General features: G+C 40.7%; 1 protein-coding gene across 1 annotated transcript in view; it reads left to right on the top strand.

Annotated features, from left to right (window-relative positions):
- Nucleotides 1–5,548: 5,548 nt before the first annotated feature.
- agbl4 (AGBL carboxypeptidase 4) overlaps nt 5,549–27,972 on the top strand; it is a 156,549-nt gene continuing 134,125 nt past the window's right edge. The window contains 3 exon segments of the mRNA XM_072274547.1: nt 5,549–5,576; nt 6,239–6,368; nt 11,948–12,032. Coding sequence (XP_072130648.1) covers nt 5,549–5,576; nt 6,239–6,368; nt 11,948–12,032 — 243 coding nt within the window.

Here is a 27,972-nt window from a genome sequence, read left to right on the forward strand (position 1 = left end):
CTCTACCTGACTCTGCTTTGGACACTTTTAACTTGCACTGGACACTTATAACTGATTTTAACTGACATGTGGCTGTTGTGTTTTACTATTTATTGTTATGTTTATTATTTAGTGTTGCGTTTGTTATGTTATGATTACACTGCCCCTGTGAAACGCTGTCTCATTCTGCCCTGCAGAGCTGATATATGGTTAGAATGACAATAAAGTTTTTTGAATCTTGAATCTTTGAATCTTGGAATCTTGAAATGTGGTATTGTTGATATATGGCATTTCTTATACCCAGCAGATAGAGAATACTCGTTTTTCTCTCATGTTCATCATACGTATCCCAGAATTAACTTTTGTTTTATTAATGACCAAATGATTCCATTAGTTCGATCTTGTGAATATAAAGAGATTGCTATTTCTGACTATGCTCCTGTGCTTTTATCCATATATCTTCCTGGTTTTCCTCAAACAGTTGGTGTTTTAATTTAACTTTGTTATCTGACAAGGATTTCTTCAAGTTCTTGGAGAGGCAAATTACTCTCTTTTTTGAAGAGAATACGGTGGCGGAGATTGCTAGCCTTGTCATATGGGATGCCTTTAAAAAGTATATTAGAGGACAAATCATTTCTTATACTGCAAATGTTGAGAAAAAAGCTAACAAAGGGAGAATTAATTTAGCCAATCAGCTGAAGCAATTAGGTGAAGAATATGCTTTGACTTCAGATCCTGTTTTATAATCAAAGATGGGTTGAAATTAAAAGTAAATATGATTTTTTATTAACATACCCTATTGAAACTCAACTCCTAAAGGATAAAAGTCAATTTTATATTCATGGAGATAAAACAGGTAAATTATTGGCTAACCAAATTAAAACCTCTAGTGCTAAATGACAGATTAAAGAAATTTATAAAGCTAACGGTATTAGGAGAACTGATCATTTAAAAATAAATGATACTTTTAGAGAATTTTATTCTAAACGTTATAGTTCTGATCCTCTTAAAGATAATACTGTAATGGATAATTTTTTAGACCAATTAAATATCCCTACGCTTTCTGTTGATAACCAAAAACAGTTGGATCAATGTATTTCTCACGAAGAAATAGCCGAGGCGGTACGTTCACTGCATTCAGGGAAAGCTCCAGGTCCTGATGGACTTTCTGGAGAATTTTATAAGGCTTTTTCTTCTTTGCTTCTATCTCATTTATGTTCAATTTTTCCCGATTCTTTTAAGTCAGGAAGGTTGCTGCAATCTTCTTATAAAGCTTCTATTTCGCTCATCCTTAAAAAAAATAAAAACCCAACTGAATGTTCTTCATATAGACCAGTTTCCTTATTTAATGTTGATGCTAAAATCCTATCTAAGGTTCTGGCCTGTAAGATGGCAAATAACTTACCATCTATCATTTCTGACGATCAGACTGGTTTTATTAAAAATCGATATTCTCATTTTAATATTTGTCGGTTATTAAATGTTATCTATTCCCCTTCTAAGGAAATATTGGAGTGTGTGATATCGTTAGATGCTGAGAAGGCTTTTGATTGGGTTGAATGGCATTATTTATTTAAAATTTTAGAAAAAATTAATTTTGAGTCCAACTTTATTCAATGGATTAAATTACTGTACTTATCTCCTTTTGCTTGGGTTCTTACTAATTCTTAGAATTCTAAACCAATTAAACTTCAACATGGAACCAGACAAGGTTGCCTTTTGAGTCCTTTGCTCTTTGACCTGGCCTTAGAACCTTTAGCTATTGCTTTTTGAGAATCTAATGATATCACTGGTATTTTATGGAAGGGTACTATCCACAATGTTTCACTTTATGCAGACGACTTATTGCTTTACATTTCTAATGTTGAAACTTGGTTACCTTCTGTGCTGAGGACTGTGTTTGCGATGCTAGAACAGTTTGGAGAAGGGAAGGTAAGGGGTGATATGAGAGAAGTATATACATTGCTGAGAGGTGTGGTAAAGGGAGAGTCCTTATTCATGGAGGGGTTGAGGTCTAGAAGTCACAGCTGTAGATTAAGGAGAAGGAGAATTATTAAGAACTTAGAACACAAAACATTACAGGAAAACTTTTTTTTGGCAGAGTGTGGTTAGAAACTGCTGAGCTTAATAGATCACATGGGTGTAAATGAATAATGCAGGCTTGTTGGGCCATCAGGGCCTGTTACCATGCTATATCTCTAAATTCAAGATTCAAGATTGTTTAATGTCATTTCCAGTACACACTTGTAAAGGAGAATGAAATAATTGTTACTCTAGAAAGGGCAGAGTTTGTTAAGTGTGTCCAGGACAGATTCCTGTTACAGTATGTTGACAGGCCGACTAGGGGGAATACCGTACTAGATCTAGTATTAGGTAACGAACCGGGTCAGGTCACAAATCTCTCAGTGGGTGAGCATCTGGGGGACAGTTCACTGCTCCCTGGCCTTTAACATTATCATGGAAAAGGATAGAATCAGAGAGGACAGGAAAATTTTTAATTGGGGAAGGGCAAATTATGAGGCTATAAGGCTAGAACTTGTGGGTGTGAATGGGATGATATTTTTGCAGGGAAATGTACTATGGACATGTGGTCGATGTTTAGGGATCTCTTGCAGGATGCTAGGGATAAATTTGTCCCGGTGAGGAAGATAAGGAATGGTAGGGTGAAGGAACCATGGGTGACAAGTGAGGTGGAGAATCTAGTCAGGTGGAAGATGGCAGCATACATGAGGTTTAGGATGCAAGGATCAGATGGGTCTATTGAGGAATATAGGGTAGCAAGAAAGAAGCTTAAGAAGGGGCTGAGGAGAGCAAGAAGGGGGCATGAGAAGGTCTTGGCGAGTAGGGTAAAGGAAAACCCCAAGGCATTCTTCAATTATGTGAAGAACAAAAGGATGACAGGAGTGAAGATAGGACCTATTAGAGATAAAAGTGGGAAAATGTGCCTAGAGGCTGTGGAAGTGAGTGAGGTCCTCAATGAATACTTCTGTTTGGTATTCACCAATGAGAGGGAACTTGACGGTGAGGACAATATGAGTGAGGTTAATGTTCTGGAGCATGTTGATATTAAGAGAGAGGAGGTGTTGGAGTTGTTAAAATACATTAGGACAGATAAGTCCCCGGGGCCTGACGGAATATTCCCCAGGCTGCTCCACGAGGCAAGGGAAGAGATTGCTGAGCGTCTGGCTAGGATCTTTATGTCCTCGTTGTCCATGGGAATGGTACCGGAGGATTGGAGGGAGGCGAATGTTGTCCCCTTGTTCAAAAAAGGTAGTAGGGATAGTCCGAGTAATTATAGACCAGTGAGCCTTACATCTGTGGTGGGAAAGCTGTTGGAAAAGATTCTTAGAGATAGGATCTCTGGGCATTTAGAGAATCATGGTCTGATCAGGGACAGTCAGCATGGCTTTGTGAAGGACAGATCGTGTCTAACAAGCCTGATAGAGTTCTTTGAGGAGGTGACCAGGCATATAGATGAGGGTAGTGCAGTGGATGTGATCTACATGGACTTTAGTAAGGCATTTGACAAGGTTCCACATGGTAGGCTTATTCAGAAAGTCAGAAGGCATGGGATCCAGGGAAGTTTGGCCAGGTGGATTCAGAATTGGCTTGCCTGCAGAAAGCAAAGGGTCGTGGTGGAGGGAGTACATACGGATTGGAGGGTTGTGACTATTGGTGTCCCACAAGGATTGGTTCTGGGACCTCTACTTTTCGTGATTTTTATTAACGACCTGGATGTCGGGGTAGAAGGGTGGGTTGGCAAGTTTGCAGACAACACAAAGGTTGGTGGTGTTGTAGATAGTGTAGAGGATTGTCAAAGATTGCAGAGAGACATTGATAGGATGCAGAAGTGGGCTGAGAAATGACAGATGGAGTTCAACCCGGAGAAGTGTGAAGTGGTACACTTTGGAAGGACAAACTCCAAGGCAGAGTACAAAGTAAATGGCATGATACTTGGTAGTGTGGAGGAGCAGAGGGATCTCAGGGTACATGTCCACAGATCCCTGAAAGTTGCCTCACAGGTGGATAGGGTAGTTAAGAAAGTTTATGGGGTGTTAGCTTTCATAAGTCGAGGGATAGAGTTTAAGAGTCACGATGTAATGATGCAGCTCAAGAAAACTCTGGTTTGGCCACACTTGGAGTACTATGTCCAGTTCTGGTCGCCTCACTATAGGAAGGATGTGGAAGCATTGGAAAGGGTACAGAGGGGATTTAGCAGGATGCTGCCTGGTTTAGCGAGTATGAATTATGATCAGAGATTAAGGGAGCTAGGGCTTTACTCTTTGGAGAGAAGGAGGTTGAGAGGAGAGATGATAGAGGTATACAAGATATTAAGAGGAATAGATAGAGTGGACAGCCAGCGCCTCTTCCCCAGGGCGTCACTGCTCAATACAAGAGGACATGGCTTTAAGGTAAGGGGTGGGAAGTTCAAGGGGGATATTAGAGGAAGGTTTTTTTACTCAGGGAGTGGTTGGTGCATGGAATGTGCTGCCTGAGTCAGTGGTGAAGGCAGATACACTAGTGAAATTTAAGAAACTACTGGACAGGAATATGGAGGAATTTAAGGTGGGGGTGAGATGGGAGGCAGGGTTTAAGGGTCGGCACAACATTGTGGGCCGAAGGGCCTGTACTGTGCTGTACTGTTCTATGTAGATCTGACGCAGCATAAAATAATACAGTAAGATAAAGAATACAATAATTTAAAACATGATAAATGTAAATAGATATGGTACCTTATTGATTATATGTACATAAAGTGATGCTAGCTGCAGGAGTGTCTATGAAAATGTGACTGAAAGGAAATGCTGAAGTAATGGTGGTGGGGTGGGTTAGTGGGTTGAAGTGTTGATCAGCTTTATTGCTCCAGGTAAACTAATGTTTTGAGTCTGGTGGTCCTGGTGTGGATGCTGCTTCGGCTCCTCCCTAATGGGAGTGAGATAAACAATCCATGAACAGGGTGGGTGGGATCCTTCATGATATTGCTAGACTTTGTTTGGCACCTTTCTGTATTTGTGTCCATGATAGTGGATAGGCTGGTGCTGGTGATGTATTCAGCAGTTTTGACTACCCATTGTAGGACTTTCCTGTCCACCGCAGTATAGTTTCTGTACCATGCAATAACGCAGCATGTTTGGATGTTCTCTACTGCACATGTGCAGAAAGTTGTGAGTATTGAAGTGCATTGTTCAGGTTTCTTTAACCTTCTCAGGAAGTAGAGGCTTTGGTGAGCTTTCTTGATTGTGGAGGATATGCTGTAGAATCATGAAAGGTTGTGTGAGGTGTGAACTCCCAGGAGTCTGAAATTGCTTTCAGTTTCACTTCTGTGCTGCCAATGTAAGGAGGGTGTGAGTTCTCCTGAAGTTGACAACCATCTCCTTTGTCTTGTTGACATTGAAGGAAAGGTTAATTACCTGGGACCAGGCCTCAAGCTCTTTCACTTTCTGTAGTCCATCTCTTTGTTGTTGGTGATGAGCCCCACCTCTGTCATGTCATCGACAAACTTGGCACTATGATTACTTGGGTGTTCAGCCATGCAGTCGTGTGGGAGACGAGTATATAGCTCACAGCCATGGGGCCACCAGTGTTGAAGATGATCGGTATAGGGGAGCAGTTGTGCATCCTGGATACTTGGGGTCTAAATTAAAATCTAAAAGCTGTGGTGGTGACAGGTTCAATAGGAATTGGATGTGGTGAGGAAAGTTTGGAAGGTTCTGAAGAAGGGGCATTAGTGGAGATGGGGAAGGGATGGGTTACAGTGGTGGTAGTATATTACTCTGATAAGAGGTAGTGCATGCATATGGGCCAAATGGCTTTTTTTCATTGTATCATGCGACAGGCTATGTGGTGGCAATAATCTTCCTGTTGAGTTCCTTTAAAATTATGATGAAACATTTCTCAGCATTCATTTTGTATGGGTAACTTTGAACCACTTATTAATGATTAGATGACATTCATAGCAGTTACTGTTAGAGCAAATTGGCATCTGTCTGTTATTGGTACAATACTTTTAAATGGCCATATATTTTTAAAGTTGATAAAACAACTTTATGTGCCCATGTAACCTGATGTAATCAGGAAGAAAATCTTTCTATTGATAGAGTAATTAATTTATTAATTTGATATTAAAAGCTCTGGTTTGTATTTGAAGGGTTGTTGAAATACTTTTAACTGTATTTTTGTTGCTTATGACAAAATTATAGATTGAAAATCTTGATATAGTGCTGAAATATTAAATATTTATTTCGTATTTTAACTGAAGGATTTTTCACCTCTGAAGGTAGTGAAAATGGGGGTGAAGATAGAGTGCAGCAGATGTCAGTAAATTTATCATATTGTGAGCTTCCTAAGAAGGATCACTTAATGTTTGATGTATGTTTTAAAAGTGGTAAATCTAAACTTATGAAAGTTATTCCCCTTCAAATCCATAGCTTGCTAGGACAATGTTGCATTTATGTTCAGTACTAGCAGTGTCTGGTATCTACTGTATATTAGATGTGGACTATTGAAAGGTGTTGGCTTACTAATTATAAAAGTATGTTAATTTGAGTGAAGTCATTTTAATAATAACATTTAAACCATATATCATACTACAGGTTGCAAAATCTCAGATTTAATGCAAAGATGGCATGTTGTTTCATCAGTTTATCATCCATGTTTTCCGGCAATATCTGATTTAAGTTTTCTGCAAATTTTTATTCCACAACTAACGTTGCAAGGGAATTGAGATCTCATTGTCTTAGGGTCGCCTATCTCTGGACTCTCCAAGATAATCAAGTTCTGTGACTGCAGCATAGTCGACATAAGTGAAAAACTCACCCCTTAAATTCTCCCCCCCAGTTCTAAATGTATCCTTGAGATTCTGTCTGATTGGCTCCTCATTGCCTATAAACTTGAATCATAAAATATAGGCTGGACAAATAATGGGAGATTTATGAGTATTTTACATTTCCTTTGGTTAAATGCCAAAAAAATCATTCTTCAAACTGAAGTTGGCTGTTGTCAACATACACTTATGTGTCTGCTCTTGCGTGAGTACCACATGTTCCTGTGTGTGGAAATTATGGTTTCCAAGTCTGGCAAATAGAAACTCAAAGGCTTTTAAATTCTTTAGTTTGAAGTATTTTAGACATGGTGTTCGAGAGACACTTGGCTTGCCAAATATGTTTTATTTCATATTGCCAGTATCAAAATAAATAATAAATTCACCTGTTATAGAGAATAATTTATTTTGATAATTATCTTCAGTGCAGTGAATGACCAGAAAATGTAACCTGGAAAATTATGAATTTTGGTGCTGGTGACTTGATTAAATCAAGCAAAAATCCAAGAACATCAGAACACTTGTTCCAACCCATTGTCTTCCATGTTATATTATGATGCAATTTCCTGAGAAGATACAGGTTCTTCACTCAACAGGATCTACATTTCAATACCATTTACGTTTTGGTCAATATCCATGCGTTTTGCATGTGTCACAACAGAAAAGAAGGCAAACAGAAAATACAAAACACGTTTAGAGTTCATGGAAATACTGCAATGAATAATATTCATAGCTACTGTCAAAACAGCTAATAATAATAATAATAGTAAAGGATTTGTTGACAATACTTTTGATAATTTACTTTCTGGATATTTTAACTTTTCTGAAACATTTTTCGGAGAGGTAGAGGTTTAGTTGCCTTAATTGAAGCCTGAATAAGGATTAATATGTGCAGCACTATGAGCTAAAACAGGTGAAGCAGCTTGACATTGAGAAATTTGAGCTGAGAAGCAGAAATGAGTGCACTAGCTGGAAGCATTAATTGTCTCACTGGTTTACTGGTAAAGGTTAAGTTTTCTTGAAATACAAGAACAGCAATGCTTTGGTAAGCTATATTTCTCATGTCAAATGGTGGCAGAAAGACTGCAGCTTATCAGAAGGTGACTTGCTCCCTTTTGGGCCTGGTTACTTCACATCAAGGAGACCACCAACTTCAATTCTTTCTTGCTTCTGGATCTTTAGGTTCTTGTCAGAATATCTGGTATCTCACAGAACCACAAATTCAGAAGAACAAGCCTGATGGCTTGTTTGCCAGTGCTGGAAATTATATTGGAGTGAACAGTGTCAGAGTGATCAGGTTTTGGCTCAACAAGCTTAGGCGAGAAGGGATGGAAGATCTAAGTAAGTTTTCAGAAAATGTTTTTTTCCTCTCTTTCTTTGTCTGTTAGTACATAGTTAGTATGGTGAGAATTGCTCCAGGGTTAATGGTATATTCTTTGTGTGAGATGTGGGATCTCTGGGAGACCTCCATTCTCCCTGATAAACTACATCTATACAGTGCATTGAACTGCAGCTCCTTTGAGATAGCGTTAATAAGTTGGAGCTGTAGCTCGATGATCTTCGGCTCATACGAGAGAATGAGGTGATAGATAGGAGCCAAAGAGAGGTAGTCACTCCTATGTTGCTGGAGGAAGCTACCTGGGTGACAATCAGGAGAAGGATTGGTTTGGGGCTGGGGTGGTCGGTGGCGGGGAGATGGCTTACCAGGCGACTGGATCTCTGACACTGACTTTGGCTCTGTGTCTCAGAAGGGAAGGGGTAGAAGAGGAGTTCTGTAGTGATAATGAATTCCATAATTAGAGGAGCAGACAGGAGACTCTGTAGATTTGAAAGAGACACCGAAAAGGTGCCAGGGCTGGGATATCTCAGATTGAGTCCACAGCGTTCTAAAGAGGGAGAGTGAGCAGCCAGAAGTTGTGGTACATATTGGTACCAATGACATGGATAGGAAAAGGTAGGAGGTCCTGAAGAGATAATGTAAGGAGTTCTCTGAAAAGCAGGATGTCCAGGGTAGTAACCTCTGGATTGCTACCTGTGTCATGTGTCAGTGAGCAGGGCTGGATTTAGTGGGGCCGGGGCCCCTGGGCCCCTGCCAACACCGTAAAATGAAGCTGTACCAAGCAAAAAAAGGCAAGAACAAGAGCAAAGGTCGTACTGGTCTAAATATCAAAGCTGTGGACCAGGACATTAGTTTTGTACAATACGTAGGTTATAAGCTTACAGGCCTTAAGAGGAAGGGCAGAAAGTAATGCAGATTCTTAGTTTGAAGGACAGCCTCTAAAGCACTCAAAAATTGACCTAGGCTTAATTAGCTTAGTAAAGTTATGAGGGAGACGAAGTATGATGTACCCTATCTTAAATCTTCATTTATCTATTGCTGCACATACCATAGGCCTTATTTCTCAAACAATGCCAAAGCATTTTTATATAGGTATTTTTCTCAACTGTGTGTTCTGAGAAAGTAAAATGGAAATGAGAGACAAAAAGGCCAAGAGAGATGGCACTATGGCAAACTAGGAAACTTGACAATACTCCAACAATCTTTTTGAAAAATGAGATCTAGCACATACTAACCTATTGCTGTACTGTGTGGCTTGCAGAGTAAAGACCACTTATTACTTACTAAGTTTGTAAACAGTCAACTATTAGCCTATTGCCACAAAAACAGGAACAACACTGACACACAAGCCTAGATATTTACAAAGTCAGATGCTTGTTTTTCAAAATTAAAGTCTGGTTCTTCTGGATTTCTTGCAGCAAAGTCCTTGATCGGATCACTAAAATCCAGTTTCTGAACAAGATTACTTTCAAGTGACATCAGAGTAAGATGATTCAGCCTGTCCTGTCGCATTGCGGATCTGAGCCTATGTAGTTGCCGTTATCAGGCCTGCCAAATATGTCACTGGAGCCTCGGATAGCCGGTCCCCTCTCAACCAAAAACTTCACAACCACCAACACTTTTTTTGCAGTTCTGTATCTATTCTTCCACTGTCAGACGCTAGTGTGACGTAGGTCAGTATCGTTTTCCTGCAGTGTTTGCTATTTTCATGCTCTCCTATGCGCTCAGCGGCATGTTTCCAGTCACTAAAGCCAGTTTTGAAGATGGACTGACAGTTACCATCACTGAAGATGTGGCATGCAAAACAAAACACACAGCCAGTGGAAGGGGAATATAAGAGCCATTGCCTTGATATTGTACTCACCATTTACAGTACGAGCTTGCGTTTGAAGTGAAATTTGGAGGAAAAACACCTCTGTTGTTTGTATACTCATTCCAAAGCTTTAATATCCACATCCTTATTCTGGCAGGACTCTGGCCCTTTCTTAGCCCAGTACGCTCGGACTGAATCATCTAACGTTTCCTTTCCCCAGCGAGCAGGATCAATGCTGTAAGGATCCTCAATAGAGGTAACATTAACATTAATGGTGGCCCGACTTGGCTGTTCGGAGGCCTCTGTGGTTGGGAATCCCAAAGTCATGCCCTCTGCTGACTGTGGCAAGGACGGTGGTCCTATGCTAACGATGGTGCTAGCACTAGCTGTTGAACAAGTCTCCATTTGTCCACTGGTCTCAGACTGTGACCAGAGCAATGGTACTGCTGCATCATCAAGAACAGATTTTAAAAATTCTGTCAATTTCAATGTCTTTTTTAATGCTTCTTTCTCACGGTCCTCTTTTTCTTGTTTCTTTTTTCTTTTCTGTGCTCCACTCTCGTATTTTTTTTGTCTGCCATGATGATAGCTACCTATTTCGGGCCCCTCTGCAGCTCGGGCCCCTGGGCAGCCCAGCCTAGCCCTGCCTAAAGTCCGGCCCTGCCAGTGAGGGTAAGAATAGGATGATTTGGCAGATAAATGAGAGACTGAGGATTGGTGCAAGGGGCAGGATTTTGGATTTCTGGATCATTGGGATCCCTTCTGGGGAAGGCAAGACCTGTTTAAAAAAAGACAGTTACACCTGACCCAAACATGAGGGAGTGGGATTGTGCTGTTGGTAAAAATGAAGTCAAGTCCTTAAAGAGGTGACATAGGATCACAAGATGTAGAATCCTTGTGGTTTGGAGTTAAACTGCAAGGGTAAAAAGACCCCGATGGGAGTTATATACAGGCCTCCGAACAGTAGCCAGGATGTGTGGTACAAATTAGAATGGGAGATGGAAAAGTTATGTGAAAAGGGGAATGTTATGGTATCATGGGGTTTGGGTGACTCATGGTGTTCTGCAGGGGTTGGCATTGGTACTGTTTCTTCTCATGACTCCAACCTGATGGCATGAATATCAATTTCTCTAACTTCCTATAATTCCTCCCCTCTCCCCCCTTGTCTCTTTTCCCATTTCCAATTCTGGTTGCCCTCTTACCTCTTCTCCCCGGCCCATCACCTCCCTCTAGTGTCCCTGTTCCTTCCCTTTCTTCCATGGCCCACTGTCCTCTATCACTGTCTTCTGGTTTTTATCTCTTTTACCTGTCACCATTTAGCTTCTTACTTCATTCCCCTCCTCCCCTACCCACCTTTCCCCTCAGCTGTTTACACCTATCACTTGCCAGCTTGTACTGCTTCCCCTCCCCCAGCTACCTTATTCTGTTTTTTTCCCCTTTTTAGTCCTGATACAGGGCCTCATCCTGAAATATCAACTGTTTATTTGCTTCCATAGATGCTGTGTGACACACTGAGTTCCTGCAGCACTTTGTATACATTGTTCAGGGTTTCCAACATCTGCCGAGTCTCTTCTCTTTACGAATAATAAGGATATTTTCTTTTATTCTCAAACTTAATAAACAGATGTTGCCCTGTACTAATTTTCTTATAAATTTCAGTACCTGAAGTTGAAGTTCCTTAAAGTCTTTAAGTTAGTTTTTAAGTCACCCTAAGTCTCTCAACACCCAGCAATGCTAGTGACATTTTATAGTAGCCAATTAATCTACCAGCTAGAATCTCTGGAATGTGGGAGAAGACAAGAGCACCCAGTGGAAACTAACATTTTAACAGAGACAATGTGAAAATTCTATACAAACAGTATACGAGGTCAAGATCGAATCAGGGACAGTGAGGCAACAGTACTAGCTAATTTACTTATGATTATATATGCATTCTTATATAGTAGGGTCATTATATAGAAAATTAACAAATCCAGAATAAATTTAATATGCTTTTCCAAGGTTGTGTAGATTACATATCAGAATTTGAATATGATCTGTTCATCAGACCAGATACTTGCAATCCTTAATTTCTGAGATTGGTTAGATTTTACTGTAGAAAATATGAAGGATATGGTAGAAAAATACCAGGCAAGTCCTGACAAAGGGTCTCGGCCCGAAATGTTGACTGTTCATTTTCTCGGATGCTGCCCGACCTCCAGTGTGTTGTGCGTTTTGCTTTGACCCCAGCATCTGCAGAGTATTTTGTGCTTAATCTTTTAGTACTACAGAATCACCAGTCTCTTTTAATGACGTATTTTGTTTTATACAAAATAGCAATGCTTTTACTGCAATGCTTTATCATGTTTTTATTTATAACTATTTTCATTGAGATTAGAATTATTAGAAACTTGATGAATACACATTTTCCCGAATCTAAAAGTTAATCAAGTACAGGAGACATAAAGTATTTCAAAGATTTCAAAGGTACATTTAATGTCAGAGAAATGTACACAATATACATCCTGAAATGCTTTTTCTTCACAACCATCCACGAACACAGAGGAGTGCCCCCAAAGAATGAACGACAGTTAAATGCTAGAACCCCAAAGTGCCCCCCCAACTCCCCTCCCTCCGCGCGTAAGCGGCTGCAAGCAACAATCCCCCCCTCCCCTCACCAGCAAAAAGAAAGTAAAGGCACCTGCCGCTGAGCATTCAAGCGTGAGCAAGGCAACAGCAAAGACACAGGCTTGCAGTACTCCAAAGACTACTTGTTCACCCGGCATTTGACATACCACAGGCTCTCTCTCTCTTCCTAATAAGGGAGAAAGAGATGTCTCCGTTTCACAGTGAGAGGGGAGGTATAACAAACAACTCGCTGGTTTACAATGTTAAAAGTCCATTGCGTCGCTTTTTCCGAGCTCTTTGTCCAAAGATCTTGGGTCTCTGAGCACACAGCCTTAGATCTTCCATCTCCCAGGACACACCGGTCTTCTGCTCAGACACCGACCTCCGATTCCTCCATCTCCGGAGCCACGAAAACTTGGTCCTCTGAAGGTGAGCGAAGCTCTTAGGCTTAGCCCTTGGCGTGCCAAACAACGGCTATTCGTGAAACCCCGAGAACAGGTCCCATTCCTGCAAAGAACCGTAGTCAGCGTGTAATATCAGGTCAGGGTCTTCAAAAGAACCCTGAAAGGAAAAAAATAGAGATATTAAAGATGGAAATAGAGCTGTTTCTGAAGATGCAAGCAGAAGAGTCACTGTTAGGCGCCATTAACCCTCCTAAACTCCTCCTCCTCCTTTTATATAAAGACAGAAAAATATTTAATTCTATTTAAAACCATGGTCTTAAATTTAAATGGCAAAGTATGAAGATATGAAGAATTGCAGTAAACAAGCAGTGAATAACATTTGAAGAATTTACATGTAGTTTACAACAATTATATTTCCCGTTAAAGTACAAAACATTAATAGAAAATGTGGTACATGCATCACTAACATGAGAGACTTTAGATAATAGATCAAAGGAAACAGCTTATGATGATGTCAAAGTCAACAATAAGCCTGAGGATTGGGAAAAAAATCAGAAATCTGCATAAAACGACCAAGATTTTGATAAGGGAAGGGAAAATAGAACACAGTACCATACAGAACAGTTTTTTGAAAGATAATGAGAGAATGAAGTATTTTTTTACACAAGTCACAAAGTTAATATCTAGGTATGACAATTGGGAAGATAAATTTTATATTGGCGCTCTTGTGCAAAAGGTTTGAGTTTAAGAGTAGAGGCAATGATCAAAGTAAGTGCAATGATAGAAGGCCATGATGAGCCTGCACCCAGAATATTGTGTATGTCTGATCTTCCTAAGCTAATGAAAAATATACCTGCATTGAAGGGAGTGCATTGAATGTTTACCAGTGTGATTCCTGGGATGGTGGAAACAGGATCAGGAGGCAGTTGGCTGTGGATTCCTTTGAGGAGAGATTAGGAGAACTGAGTCTGTACTCTCTTGAGTAGTTAGAATGAGAGGTGATCTCATGAAATATACAGAATTTTTATTTTGGTGCACAAGTATAATCTCCCTGGGGAAAGTGCCTGGAACCAGACGTCACAGTCCCAAAATAAGCGTTTGGTTATTCTGGACAGAGGTAAGAAAAATATTTCTTTAGCTAGAGGCTAGTGAATCTTTTGAATTCACTTTCCAAGAGGGTTGTGGAGACTTTTACTAAGTATATTCAAGACAGATTAATAAATCTTAGGATATTAAGGAAATCATAGAGCATTTGATTAGTACAGTACAGAAAATTTGAGGTTGATGTAAAAAATGGAGCATGTAGCATGGGATAATTAGCCTACTGCTGCTTTAGTTTCTTATGTTCTTCAATGTTTCAAGATCCTTGAATAGAATTCATATATTTTAATTAAAATAACTATCATGTTGGTTTGTGGATATTTGTTTCTAAATCTTTTCTTATTTTTATATGCTTGGAAATCAGTATTGATAATCCAGATTAATACAATCCAGCTTTAAAAGGACTTGATAGAAGATAAATAATTGGTAATGTATGCTATACACCATGTATTATTATTAGCTACTAAATTTGTAAGTAAAGAGTTCAAATAGTATAGTACCATTCCCCCCCTCTCTGAGTCAATTCTGTAACTCAAATTTTACAGGAAATCTGAAAACCAGTGGTTATTAGGATTAGATGTTCATTTATAAATGATCAATTTTCCCCATATTTTTGAGTATGGCAATGAAGTATTTAATATATTGAAGATGCAAAAAATTACAAGGCATGCAAAAAAAATGAGTATTGAGCCAGGAGGGTGGAAGTAAGGGTAAAAGTGAAGATAGAGCGGAGGGTGATGAGAAAGTACATAAAGCTTACAAGTGCTGGAATTTGTCAAGTAAGAAAGGTAATAATGGAAACCATTAGGATAAAAGGTAAAAGGTTGATGGAACCAGCACCATAATGGTGAAGAGGGAAGTGAGAACTAGAGAACTGTATTGTTCCATTTTCACCATATCAGCCCCTGCATCAGCACACCATCCTTAGTCATTTCTGCCAGCTATAATTAGATCCCAGTACGAACTGCATCTCTTCTCCCAATTTCTTCCTGCATGTTGTGGGGTCTTCTCCTTCCGTGACTCCCTGGCGTGCTAATCCCTCCCCACCCACCCCTCCATGATCCTTGGCACTTTCCCCTGCTACAATAGATGCAATATTTTTCCTACACTGCTTCTCTCACCATCATCTGTTGACCTAGATCAACCTTCTAGGTGAGGCAAAGATTTACATTTACCTCTTCTAACCACGTTTACTGAATTTGGTGCTCCCAGTGTGGCCTCCACCGTATTTGCAAGATCAAGCGCAGATTAGATATCTGGTTTGTAAAGCATCTGTGCTCTGTCTGAAGTGGCCATTCTGCAAGTTATTTCAATTGTCTTTTTCATCACCATAGTGGCCTGTCAGTCCTCAAACTTCTCCACTGTGAATTATGTTATTTATTGATAGAAGTGGAGGGCGTTAGATTTCTGTTACACGTTAGGATTTCCAGGTGCAAATCGGCATATGCTGCACATTTCTTGTCTTGATTGCTTGAGATCACTAAACTTACCTTTATTATTCAGAAATCATTTGACCAGTTTTTTAGCAGATTTGCAAGCTGATACCATGTGTCGAGCGGATCGGAACATGATTTCTTGGCAGTGGTTTTGATTCATATACAGATTCAGATTTAGATTAGAGGCACAAAAGACTATAGATGCTGAAATTTAGAGCAACAAGCAATATGCTAGAGGAACTGAGCAAGTCTTGCAATATCTGTAGGAACAGAATTGTTCATTTTTCATATACACCAGGATGCAATGAAATTCCTTTGCTTGCTTGAAGCTCATTGTAACTGGCCTCTGTACCTCCCTCTGCAATTGGATCCTTGACATCCTAACCAGAAGACCACAATCTGTGCGGATTGGTGATAACATATCCTCCTCACTGACGCTCAACACTGGCGCACCTCAGGGGTGTGTGCTTAGCCCACTGCTCTACTCTCTGTATACACATGACTGTGTGGCTAGGCATAGGTCAAAATGCCATCTACAAATTTGCTGACGATACAACCGTTGTTGATAGGATCTCAGGTGGTGACGAGAGGGCGTACAGGAGTGAAATATGCCAACTAGCGGAGTGGTGCCGCAGCAACAACCTGGCACTCAATGTCAGGAAGACGAAAGAGCTGATTGTGGGCTTCAGGAAGGGTAAGACGAAGGAACACATACCAATCCTCATAGAGGGATCAGCAGTGGAGAGAGTGAGCAGCTTTAAGTTCCTTGGTGTCAAGACCTCTGAGGATCTAACCTGGTCCCAACACATTGATGTAGTCATAAAGAAGGCAAGACAGCGGCTATACTTTATTAGGAATTTGAAGAGATTTGGCATGTCAACAAATACACTCAAAAATTTCTATAGTTGGACTATGGAGAGCATTCTGACAGGCTGCAACACTGTCTGGTATGGAGGGGCTACTGCACAGGACCGAAAGAAGCTGCAGAAGGTTGTAAATCTAGTCAACTCCATCTTGGGCACTAGCCTACAAAGTACCCAGGATATCTTTAGGGAGCGGTGTCTCAGAAAGACATCGTACATTATTAAGGACTTCCAGCACCCAGGGCATGCCCTTTTCTCACTGTTACCATCAGGTAGGAGATACAGAAGCCTGAAGGCACACATTCAGCGATTCAGGAACAGCTTCTTCCTCTGCCATCCGATTCCTAAATGAACATTGAAGCTTTGGACACGACCTCACTTTTTTAAATATACAATGTTTCTGTTTTTGCACATTTAAAAAAGTTATTCAATATATGCAATTGATTTACTTGTTTATTTATTATTATGTTTTATTTTATTATTATTACTTTTTCTCTCTCTGCTGGATTATGTGTTGCATTAAACTGCTGCTGCTAAGTTAACAAATTTCACGTCACATGCTGGTGATAATAAACCTGATTCTGATTCTGATTCTGAAAAGAAGTCTGAAAGCAGTGGGCAAGAAACTATTCTTGAGTCTGGTTCTCCAGGCTTTTAAGTTCCTGCATCTTCTCCTAGAAGATAGGAAGTATAAAAGTGAATGACCAGGGTGGCAGGCATCCTTGATGTTTCGCTGTGTTTTGCGATCATTTGGCATTTGGAGAAACATGAAATAATCAAAGACAGGCACCATGTCTTTGTTAAGGGAAGTTTCTCTTTGAGTAATTTGACTGAGGTTTTTGAAGAAGTAAATAAGTGTGTTGATGAGGTTGGTGAGGTATATAGACCAAAATAAAGCTTTTGACAACATCCCATATGAGACACAGAATAGTAATACAGTAGTGAGTGAAAAAACAGTCAGATATAGAAAGAAAACCAACCGTCCAGTATACATTGACCTGATGAGGCATATGGGAGGAATGCAGTGCTGGACATCGATATCATTGCAAACTAATCTATACAAGCCTTATGAACTTAGAGAGCTCATGGAATGTGGTTGAAAGCTATGTAGGATTGGCAATGAACATTCCAGCGTGTAGATTCTTTGGGTGTGATGTGGGAGCTGGTGGTGGAATGTAAAAGAGAAGATAACATTACAATTTTAATTGAATATAAGAGCCCATTGCTATAAATCACTCATTGTCTGAAAAGAATCAATACACATTTTGTTATGACAACGTTGTTGCTAAGGAAAATTGACCAACAAATCTCTAGAAATATTGGGCGTTATAATTTTTTATATAGTATGTGTAAATGTAAGACTGAAATATTTACGTGGGACCCCTTTAGTATAAAGGACAAAAATGCACTCACTGTGAGTCATGCAAGGCAGTTGTGACACTGCTCACTTTAAGATCAATAATTGATACATTATACTATAAAACCAAACTTAATGAGTACTGTATTTCAAAATGCTCTTGTACAGCTTATTTCAGCCTACTTTAAAAAAAAGGGGACGTTTCCGGTAGATTACTTCAACATCTTGAACACTTGGCACACGCTCCACTTTATCAGTAGTCTGAGAAGTAAATTTTAAGTTCTATGATGTAGTTGAGAGTTTGCCAGTTTTAATGCCAGCTGTTGTAATAAAAAAAAACCTTTTTTCCACTGTGGAATGCATAAATAGGGAATTCATTCCAAGAAAGGGCAAATGCCCTGCTATCCGCTCCAATTTAATCAATCTCAGATTTTCAGTGCCATTTCTGTTATCTTTTAATCGCTTTTCCTCTTGTGAATACATCCAATTTAATTTTCAAAATATCAAAGCTTTTGTCTCCACAACTTACCTGAGTAACAATTGTAGCCTGGGGAAAAGTACATGCTCAGGACAACAAATACTTTTTCGGGTATTAATTCCTTTATCCGTTTTAGATGTTTAAGTGCCAGAAGAGGGTCGCGAAACAAAATGAATGAACTTGCAACCAGTTCTTGCTGTTACAATCTCAGTTTAACTTTCGATCCACACCCTTGTGTATGGACAGAATTGTGTATGCAGTATAAAAATACCAGAACTAATATGGTACTAATACGGTAGTGGCAATCTTGAAGGAACACAATACAAACAACATTAGAATCCCACCCACCCTGCATCTTATACATAACAGCGAAAAATGTAAGCGAATACATCTCATCTAAGACGTACATACGTGTTGAACTTCCGAACAGAGACTAAACATTCACGTTACGCGGTTACGTGCACAATCAGTCCCGATACAATGAAGTTACACAAAAGGTACACTTTGGCACAACTTTTACAAGGTATTGCCTGGTAGTTAAATTACAGCAAGACTGACCTACTTGGATGGTGAGGAACTTTGCATAAGCCACGCGATCCAGCGTCGATGCCTTTACTCGTGGAAATCTAAAGCATCCACATGTAAAACATGTCAAATTACTGATATTCTCGATTTGCCAACAAGCATAAACGAATTCACATGGATATCGTCAATTAATGCTCACCTTTTCTCATCATGCCCAGCACACTCTGGGAGGAACCCGATTCCAACACCCTACCATGTCTTCAGCAGAAAGCGAAATGGTCTCCTCACTATCCCACCCATGTGTAATGACATCGCCGTCTCCCTTAAAGACACAGACAACTATTCTAGCATTACCCGGATGAATGCCTAAGTACACTTTTAACGATACTGAGTAAGATCCGATGTCAGAAATTGGGTTTGGGTTTGAGTTTTTCTCTGGCTGTTCCTTTGAGTGTAAGCCACTCCTTATTAATATTTTACAGGAGTGGATTTTCTACCAGAATAAAATCCAGATGGTGAACCAGCAAGCTCTTTGATAGGGAGGTCTGGTACATTTTTAGGACTTGGCTGTATTTCTATTAGGTAGGTAGACTGTGACCAAGCAGTTACCCTAGGAAGCAAGCTGTCTCAAAGCTGCAGCATAAAGTTGTCTTCTGGGTAAAGTAATTTGGATTCTTGCAGGCTTCTAGTCTTTAGAGTAGTGAGTCCCATTGTTGGGGGACATAAAAGCTGGGGTGTGTAAAAGGAATGTAAGTGACTGTGGGAAATTGGATCCAGCGATTTTTAAAAGTGAGTAGGAGAAACTGAAGATGGTGAGTTTATAGGTAGTTTTGTAAATTGTAGTAGAACTACTGATTCCAATTTCTAAACATAACTTCAGACTAAATTGTTTAAACATGATTTCTCTTCCACAGAACTATGTAGATTTTATCTGTATTTTGAGTTTTTTTTAAATACCCTGGCATAAGGTTTTTATTAATAACTTCTATCATTTCCCCATGTTAAGGTAAATATCCTGCAGTTACCTACATTCTATCTCCTTCCCATTTATTTTTGCCATTTTCCATTCTAATAGAACTTTCATTGACACAGGGAATTTTACATAATTAAAGCCAATGCAGCAACTGTCTCACTGGCCAGTTCTGAGAATGGCTTATCAAGAGATTTCTTACTATATATATCTATTGAAGCTGTATTTTACCAAAATACCAGTGGAGGAAGTGAGTTTGGTGAAGCCTCTTCAACATAGGCAGAGACATGACATAATATATGAAGGAAGGTTCCATCGTTCCTTTTGCAGGCTTTTGTAGCTACAGAAATTTTAAATTGCTTTTTCAGGTATTGAAGTAGCAATTCTGCTCCAGCATCCCAAGAAGTTAGCTAGCTTATTGTGGGTAATTCTCCAGGCAGTATTTTATGAATTTACCAGGAGAATTAAAGAATCTCACAGAAGGGGCCATTCAGCCTAGTCTTTATTTGCATGATTAGGATAGACTAAATGGAGATACAGTGGCACACTTTGTCGAGCTCTGCCTCATAGCTTCAGTGATACAAAGGTTCAAAGGTCAAATTTAATGTCAGAGAAATGTATACAATATACATTCTGAAATGCTTTTTCTTTGCAAACATCCACAAAAACAGAAGTGCCTCAAAAAATGAACAACAGTTAAATGTGAGAACCCCAAGTCCCCCCCCCCCCAAGCTCCCCCCTCCCGTGTGTAAGTGACTGCAAGCAACAATCCCCCCTTCCCCCCCGGCAAAAAAAAGCACACCTGATAACGAGCACAAGCGTGAGCTAAGGGATAACAAAGACGCAGACCAAAGTTACCCCAAAGGCTTCGCATTTCATCCGACATTCGACAACCCTCAGGTTCGCTCTCTCCCTGGCAAGGGAAAAGGAGGTGTCTCCCATTTTCACAGCGAGCGGGAGACATAACAACCCGCTGGTTTACAATGTCTTCAGGCCCACAGTGAAAGATTTTCTGGCCTCCCCGATGACCTACGAGTCTCCTGCTGTCACACCGACCCTTGATCCGCCGGCCTCCAGAGCCCCGAGATCTTAGGCTTCCGAACATGATCGAGACTCTCAGGCCAAACCCTTGGCATGTCGAATAATGGCCAGTCATTGAACCCCGAGAAAGAACCAAAGCCTGCGTGTAACAAGGTTCAAAAGAACCCTGAAAGGGAAAAATAGAGATATTAAAGATGGAAATAGAGCTGTTTCTGAAGATGCAAGCAGAGGAGTTGCCGTTAGGCACCATTATCCCTCCTAAGCTCTGACTTCTGATACAGATTCAATTCTGACCTCTGGAGCCATCTTTATGGACTTGCATATTTCTCTAACCATGTGGATTTTCTTTCGCATCTCAAAAACATGAAGGTTCATGCGTCAATATGGGTGTCAAAGTGGCACAAGTAATAGAGCTGCCGTGCCATCCATGTGAAGTTTATAGGTTGTCCCGTGTCCTCTGGGTTCCTTTTAGTACTCCAGTTTTCTCCCACATTCCAAGGTCTTATGGGTTGGACGGTTAATTGGTTCCATGTGTGTAGGGGAGGGGAGACTATGGGATGAGTGTAAGTTGGTTGCATGGATTCAATGGGCTGAAGAGCCTGTCCATGTGCTGTATGATTCTATGATTAAATGACTGATGTTTTCATTTCATGTAAGGTGCTTAGTGAGATATTTTGCCTTTTAATGTCAAAATCATTCTAAAAACCCTTGCTTCAGATAAAAATAAGTCACTTGGCATTGAGTTGTGAAGATCAAAGAATTGAACATATGGCTAAAAGATGAAAGGAGGAATGGCTTCCAATTTATGGAATGCTGGCATTAGTACTGGAGAAAGTGGGAGCAGTCCTCTTAGAATAGGCAACTTTAACTTCCTTGATGTTATCATTTCGGAGGACCTGTCCTGGATCCTACATACAAGTACAATTATGACGAAAGTGCGGCAGCGCTTCTACTTCCTTAGAAGTTTGCGAAGATTTGGCATGACATCTAAAACTGGGACAAACTTCTGTAGATGTGTGGTGGAGAGTATATTGACTGGCTGCACCACAGACTGGTATGGAAGCACCGATGCCCTTGAATGGAAAATCCTACAAAAAGTAGTGGATAGGGCCACGCCATCACAGCTAAAGCACTCACCACCATTGAGCACATTTACATTGAGCATTGTTGCAGGAAGGCAGTATCCGCCATCAAGGACCACCACCACCCAGGTCATGCTCTCTTTTCACTGCACCATTGGGAAGAAGGTACAGGAGCCTCAGGACGCATACCACCAGGTTCAGGAACGGTTATTACCCCTCATCATCAGGTTCTTGAACTAGAGGGGATAACTTCACTTGCTCCATCACTGAACTGTTGGACTCAACCTATGGACTCACTTTCAAGGACTCTTCATTTCATGTTCTCAATATTTATTGTTTATTTATTATTATTATTATTATTATTTCTTTTTTGTCCTTTTGTACTTGCATAGTTTGTCTATTGCACACTGGCTGTCTGCCCTGTTGGGTGCAGTCTTTCATTGATTCTATTATGGCTATTGGATTTACTGAGTATACTTGCAAGACAATGAATCTCAGGATTGTATATGATGGCATACAGTATGTACTTTGATAATAAATTTACTTTTAAACTTCACTTACATGAACCGAGACCAATATTCCAGAGAAATAAAATAATTAGGGTTGCATATCAAATTTTAAATAAACTAGAGAGATAATTTGTGAAAGTAAAAACGATTGGGAAGGGGAGAGGTAAATGAGTAGAGTGAAGGGATTGAGCAATCATACCATCAGTTGGAGTCAGATTGGAAAATGGTCATTAGATAAAATTATGCACATTTTATTTAAATGCACACAGTTTTGTAAGATAGATGGCACAAATGGAAATAAATGATACAATCTCATATTCATAACAGAAATGGTTGTAAAGCGGCAAAGGTTAGTAATTAAAAATTCTAGGATTCTTAATTTTAGAAGAGGTAGGCATAATGGAAAAATGAAGCTCGATAGCCTTGATTATAATGAGTGGGACAAAGGTGGTAGACAGAAAGAATCTTAGAATACATAGAACATAAAAATCTACAGTACATTATAGGCCCTTAGGCCCATTGTGCTATCATGTAAACTGCCTAGAATTTCCCTAGTGCATATCCCTCTATTTTTCTAAGCTCCCTGTAGTTATCTAAAAGGGTCTTAAAAGACCCTATTGTATCTGCTTCCACCACTGCCACCAGCAGTGCATTCCACCTACCCACCACTCTCTGTGTGGAAAAACTTACCCCTGACATCCCCTCGGTACCCATTTCCAAGCACCTTAAAACTATGCCCCGTCGTGTTAGCCATTTGAACCCTGGGAAAAAGCCTCTGGCTATCCACATGATCAATGCCCCTCATCATCTTATACACCTCTATCAAGTCACCTCTAATCCTCTGTTGCTCCAAGGAGAAAAGGCCAACTTCACTCAATCTATTCTCATAAGATATGCCCTCAAATCCAGGCAGTGTCCTTGTACATCTCCTCTGCACTGTCTCTATGGTATCCACATCCTTCCTGTAGTGAGGTTACCAGAACTGGACACCGTACTCCAAGTGGGATCTGACCAAAGTCTTATATTGCTGTAACATTACATTATGGCTCTTGCACTCAATCCAATGGTTGATGAATGCCAAAACACCATACGTCTTCTTAACAACACTGTCAACCTGTGCAGCAGCTTTGAGTGTCCTATGGACATGGACCCCAAGATCTCTCAGATCCTCCACACTGCCAAGAGTTACCATTAATATTATATTCTGTCTTCAAATTGGACCTACCAAAATGAACCACTTCACACTTATCTGGGTTGGACTCTATCTGCCACTTCTCAGCCAGTTCTGAATTCTATCGATGTCTCGCTGTAATCTCTGACAATCCTCCAGATTATCCACAACACCCCCAACCTTTGTGTCACTAGCAAACTTACTAACCCACCCTTCTACTTCTTCATCCAGGTCATTTATAAAAATCACAAAGAGGAGGGGTCCCAGAACAGATCCCTGCAGAGTACCACTGGTCACCGACCTCCATGCAGAATATAAACCATCTACAACCATCCTTTGCCTTCTGTGGGCAAACCAATTCTGGATCTAGAAAGCAAGGTCTTCTTGGATCCCATGCCTCCTTACTTTCTGAATGAGCCTTGCATGGGGAACCTTATCAAATGCCTTACAGAAATCCATATACACAGCTCTACCTTCATCAATGTGTTTTGTTACATCCTCAAAGAATTCAATCAGGCTCATAAGGCACAATCTGCCCTTGACAAAGCCATGCTGACTATCCCTAATCAGATTATATCTCTCCAAATGCTAATAAATCCTGCCACTCGGGATCTTCTCCAAAAACTTGCCCATCATTGAAGTCAGACTCATTGGTCTATGATTTCCTGGATTATCTTTACTCCCTTTCTTGAACAAGGGAACAATATTTGCAACCCTCCAATCCTCTGGTACTTCTCCCATCACTAATGATCATCACAAGGGGCTCAGCAAACTCCTCCCTTGCTTCCCACAGTAGTTTGGTGTTTATCTCATCCGGTTCCGGTGACTTATCCAACTTAATGCTTTTCAAAAGCTCCAGCACATCCTCTTTCTTAATGTCTATATGCTCAAGCGATTCAGTCTGCTGTAAGTCATCCCCACAATTGCCAAGTTATTTTTCCCTGATGAATAATGAAGCAAAGTATTCATTAAGTACCTCCACTACCTCCTCTGGCTCTGCACACATTTGCACTATCGCACCTGATTGGCCCTATTCTCACATGGCTCATCCTGTTGCTCTTCACATACTTGTAGAATGCCTTGGGGTTTTCCTAATCCTGCTCACCAAGGCCTTCTCATGCCCCCTCTGGCTCTCCTAATTCCATTCTTAGGCTCCTTCCTAGCAAACTTGTAATTTTCTAGAGCTCTAAAAGTACCTAGTTTCTTGAGCCTTTCATAGGCTTTTCTTCTTAACTAGATTTTCTACATCCTTTGTACACCATGGTTCTTTAACCCTACCATCCTTTCTCTGCCACAATGGAACATACCTGTACAGAACCCAATGTAAATGTTCCCGAACATTTGCCACATTTTTGCCGTACTTTTCCCTGAGAACATTTACTCCCAAGTTCCTGCCTAATAGCATCATATTTCCCCCTACCCCAATTAAATGTTTTCCCAAATTGTCTGCTCCTGTTGCTCTCCAGTGCTATGGTGAAGAAACATAGAAACACAGAGAACCTACAGCACAATACAGGCCCTTTGGCCCACAAAGCTGTGCCGAACATGTCCCTACCTTAGAACTACCTAGGCTTTACTCATAGCCCTCTATTTTCCTAAGCTCCATGTAGCCATCCAGGAGTCTCTTAAAAGACCCTATCATTTCCGCCTCCACCACCGCCACTGGCAGCCCATTCCACACACTCACCACTCTCTGCGTGAAAAAGAAACTTACCCCTGACATCTCCTCTGTACCTACTTCCAAGCACTTTAAAATGATGCCCTCTCATGCTAGCCATTTCAGCCCTGGGGAAAAGCCTCTGACTATCCACGTGATCAATGCCTCTCATTATCTTGAACACCTCTATCAGGTCACCTGTCAACCTCCGTCGCTCCAAGGAGAAAAGGCCGAGTTCACTCAACCTATTTGCATAAGGCATGCTCCCCAGTCTAGGCAACATCCTTATAAATCTCCTCTGCACCCTTTCTATGGTTTCCACGTCCTTCCTGTAGTGAGGCGACCGGAATTGAGCACAGTACTCCAAGTGTGGTGTGACCAGGGTCCTATATAGCTGCAACATTACCTCTCGGCTCTTAAAGTCAAAGATAGAGTTGTGGTCACTTCTTCCAAAATGTTCTCCCACCGCGTGATCCAACACCTGACCAGGTTCATTTCCCAATACTAGATCAAGTACAGCCTCTCCTCCAGTTGGCTTATCTACATAGTGTATCAGGAAACCTTCCTGAACACACCTAACACAATAATGAGGAAAGTTAAAATCTCTTAGCACAACAACCCTTTTATTATTGCACTGTTCCAGAATCTGCCTCCCTATCTGCTCCTCGATATCCCTGTTACTATTGGGGGATCTATAAAAAAAACACCCAGTTATTGCCCCTTTCCTGTTTCTGACTTCCACACACACTGACTCAGTAGCTATTCCTGCTCCTGAGACATCCAAGTCTCTGTAATGGCCACAACATCACAGTTCCACATATTGATATACGCTCTAAGTTCATCTGCCTTGTTTATTATACACCTTACATTAGACACATCTCAAACCATCAGGCTGAGTGAATCTTTGCTCTAACATCTGCCTATCCTTCCACACAAACTTCCTACAACTTGTGCTCCAACCTCCCCATCCTCTGCCTCTTCAATTCGGTTCCCAACCATCTGCAAATCAAGTTTAAACTCTCTCCAATAGTATTAGCAAACCTCCTCACCTGGATATTGGTCCCCCTCGGATTCAAGTGCAACCCGTCCTTTTTGTACAGGTCACACCTACCCCAGAAGAAGTCCCAATGATCCAAAAATCTGAATCCCTGCCCCTACTCTAGTCCTTCAGCAACGCATTTAACCTCCACCTCATTCTATTCCTATACTCACTGTCACGTGGCACAGGCAACAATCCCGAGATTACTACCTTTGAGGTCCTGCTTTTCAGCTTCTTTCCTAACTCACTGTATTCTGCTTTCAGGACCTCCATGCTTTTTCTACCTATGTTGGTACCAATACGTACCACGACCTCTGGCTGCTCACCCTCCCATTTCAGGATATTGTGGTCGTGCTCAGAAACATCACGAACCCTGGCACCTGGGAGGCAAACCTACCATCCTTGTTTCTTTTTTGCACCCACAGAATCGCCTCTCTGACCACCCCCCCAACTATAGAATCCTCTATTACCACTGCCATCCTCTTCTGTCCCCTACCCTTCTGAGCCACAGGTCCAGACTCAGTGCCAGGTAGGTCGTCCCCCCAACAGCACTCAAAATAGGGTACTTGTTGTTCAGGAGGACAGCCACAGGGGTGCTCTCCACTACCCGACACCCTCCCTTCTCTTTCCTGACAGTCACCCACTTATCTGTCTCCTGTGGCCCCAGGGTGACTACCTGCCTGTAAGCTCCTGTCTATCAACTCCTCACCCTCCCTAACTCCCTGACACGGTCTCTAAGGAGCTGCAGCTTGATACACCCAGTGCAAATGTGGCCATCGGGGAGGCTGGAAGTCTCCTGGACATCACACGTCTGACATCCAGAACAGAAAACTGGCCTCGCAGTCATACCTACTATTCTTGTTAGAGTGGGATGAAGAAAAGTAACCTACCTCTCCTAGGCCCGTCCTCGCCGAAGCCCTGATGAGCCAAACCCGCCTGACTTACACTACTCTGACAACCTCTCCTTTGACGACCACTCCGCTAGACAATGTTTCTCTTTTACCTTGGAGCTTTCTTAGCTTCCTTGCATGATGACGAGCTACTCTGTCTGTGCACTTCTCCCCGACCTTTGCGAAGGTCACTCTCTTTTTGAATTGATTGGTCCACCACTAATTTCGATTGGTCTGCCACCAGAAAATAAAGGATTAGAATTTGTTTGGGACCTAGGAAACAGTATAGACAGCAATGGTGGGAGTCGTCGAGAAGCAATCAAACAGTAATGATAATTTAGGGATCACAATAAATTGGGTAGTTGGTAGTGCAACAAGGATAATATAATAATCATGGAGGCTTTAACCTACATACAGGCCAGTTTAAAACAATTTAGCAGTAATAATATGGTGGACAAAGTCAAGGAGTGTATATGAAAGATTTTTTAGGATCAGTATATTAAAGAATCAAGTGAGAAACAAGATCTAGAATTGTATAATGAAAAATGGTTGATTAATAACCTGATAGTCAAGCATTGATTAATAACCAGCCCTTTAGGAGTGATCACAATATTATTGAATATTATACAAACTATGAAAGTTGGAAGGCACAGCTAAATCTATACAAAAACTTGGAAGGTAAGAAGTATTCGTTTACTATAGTGGAATGCAAAACTACATTAAAAAGAATAACAATAAGCAAGCAGTGGCTACAATTTAAAAAAATTAATACGCTGCCTGCCACAAATAAAAATCTCTTTAAGACACAGAAATCGCTCAGGAAAAATTTTACTAAAGCAACAGCAAGCATGAAAAAAAACTTGGGAAATTTTCAGAATTTGTCATTGGTAG

Source organism: Mobula birostris, chromosome 12 (genome assembly GCF_030028105.1).
Source record: "Mobula birostris isolate sMobBir1 chromosome 12, sMobBir1.hap1, whole genome shotgun sequence".
NCBI classification, from domain to species: domain Eukaryota; kingdom Metazoa; phylum Chordata; class Chondrichthyes; order Myliobatiformes; family Myliobatidae; genus Mobula; species Mobula birostris.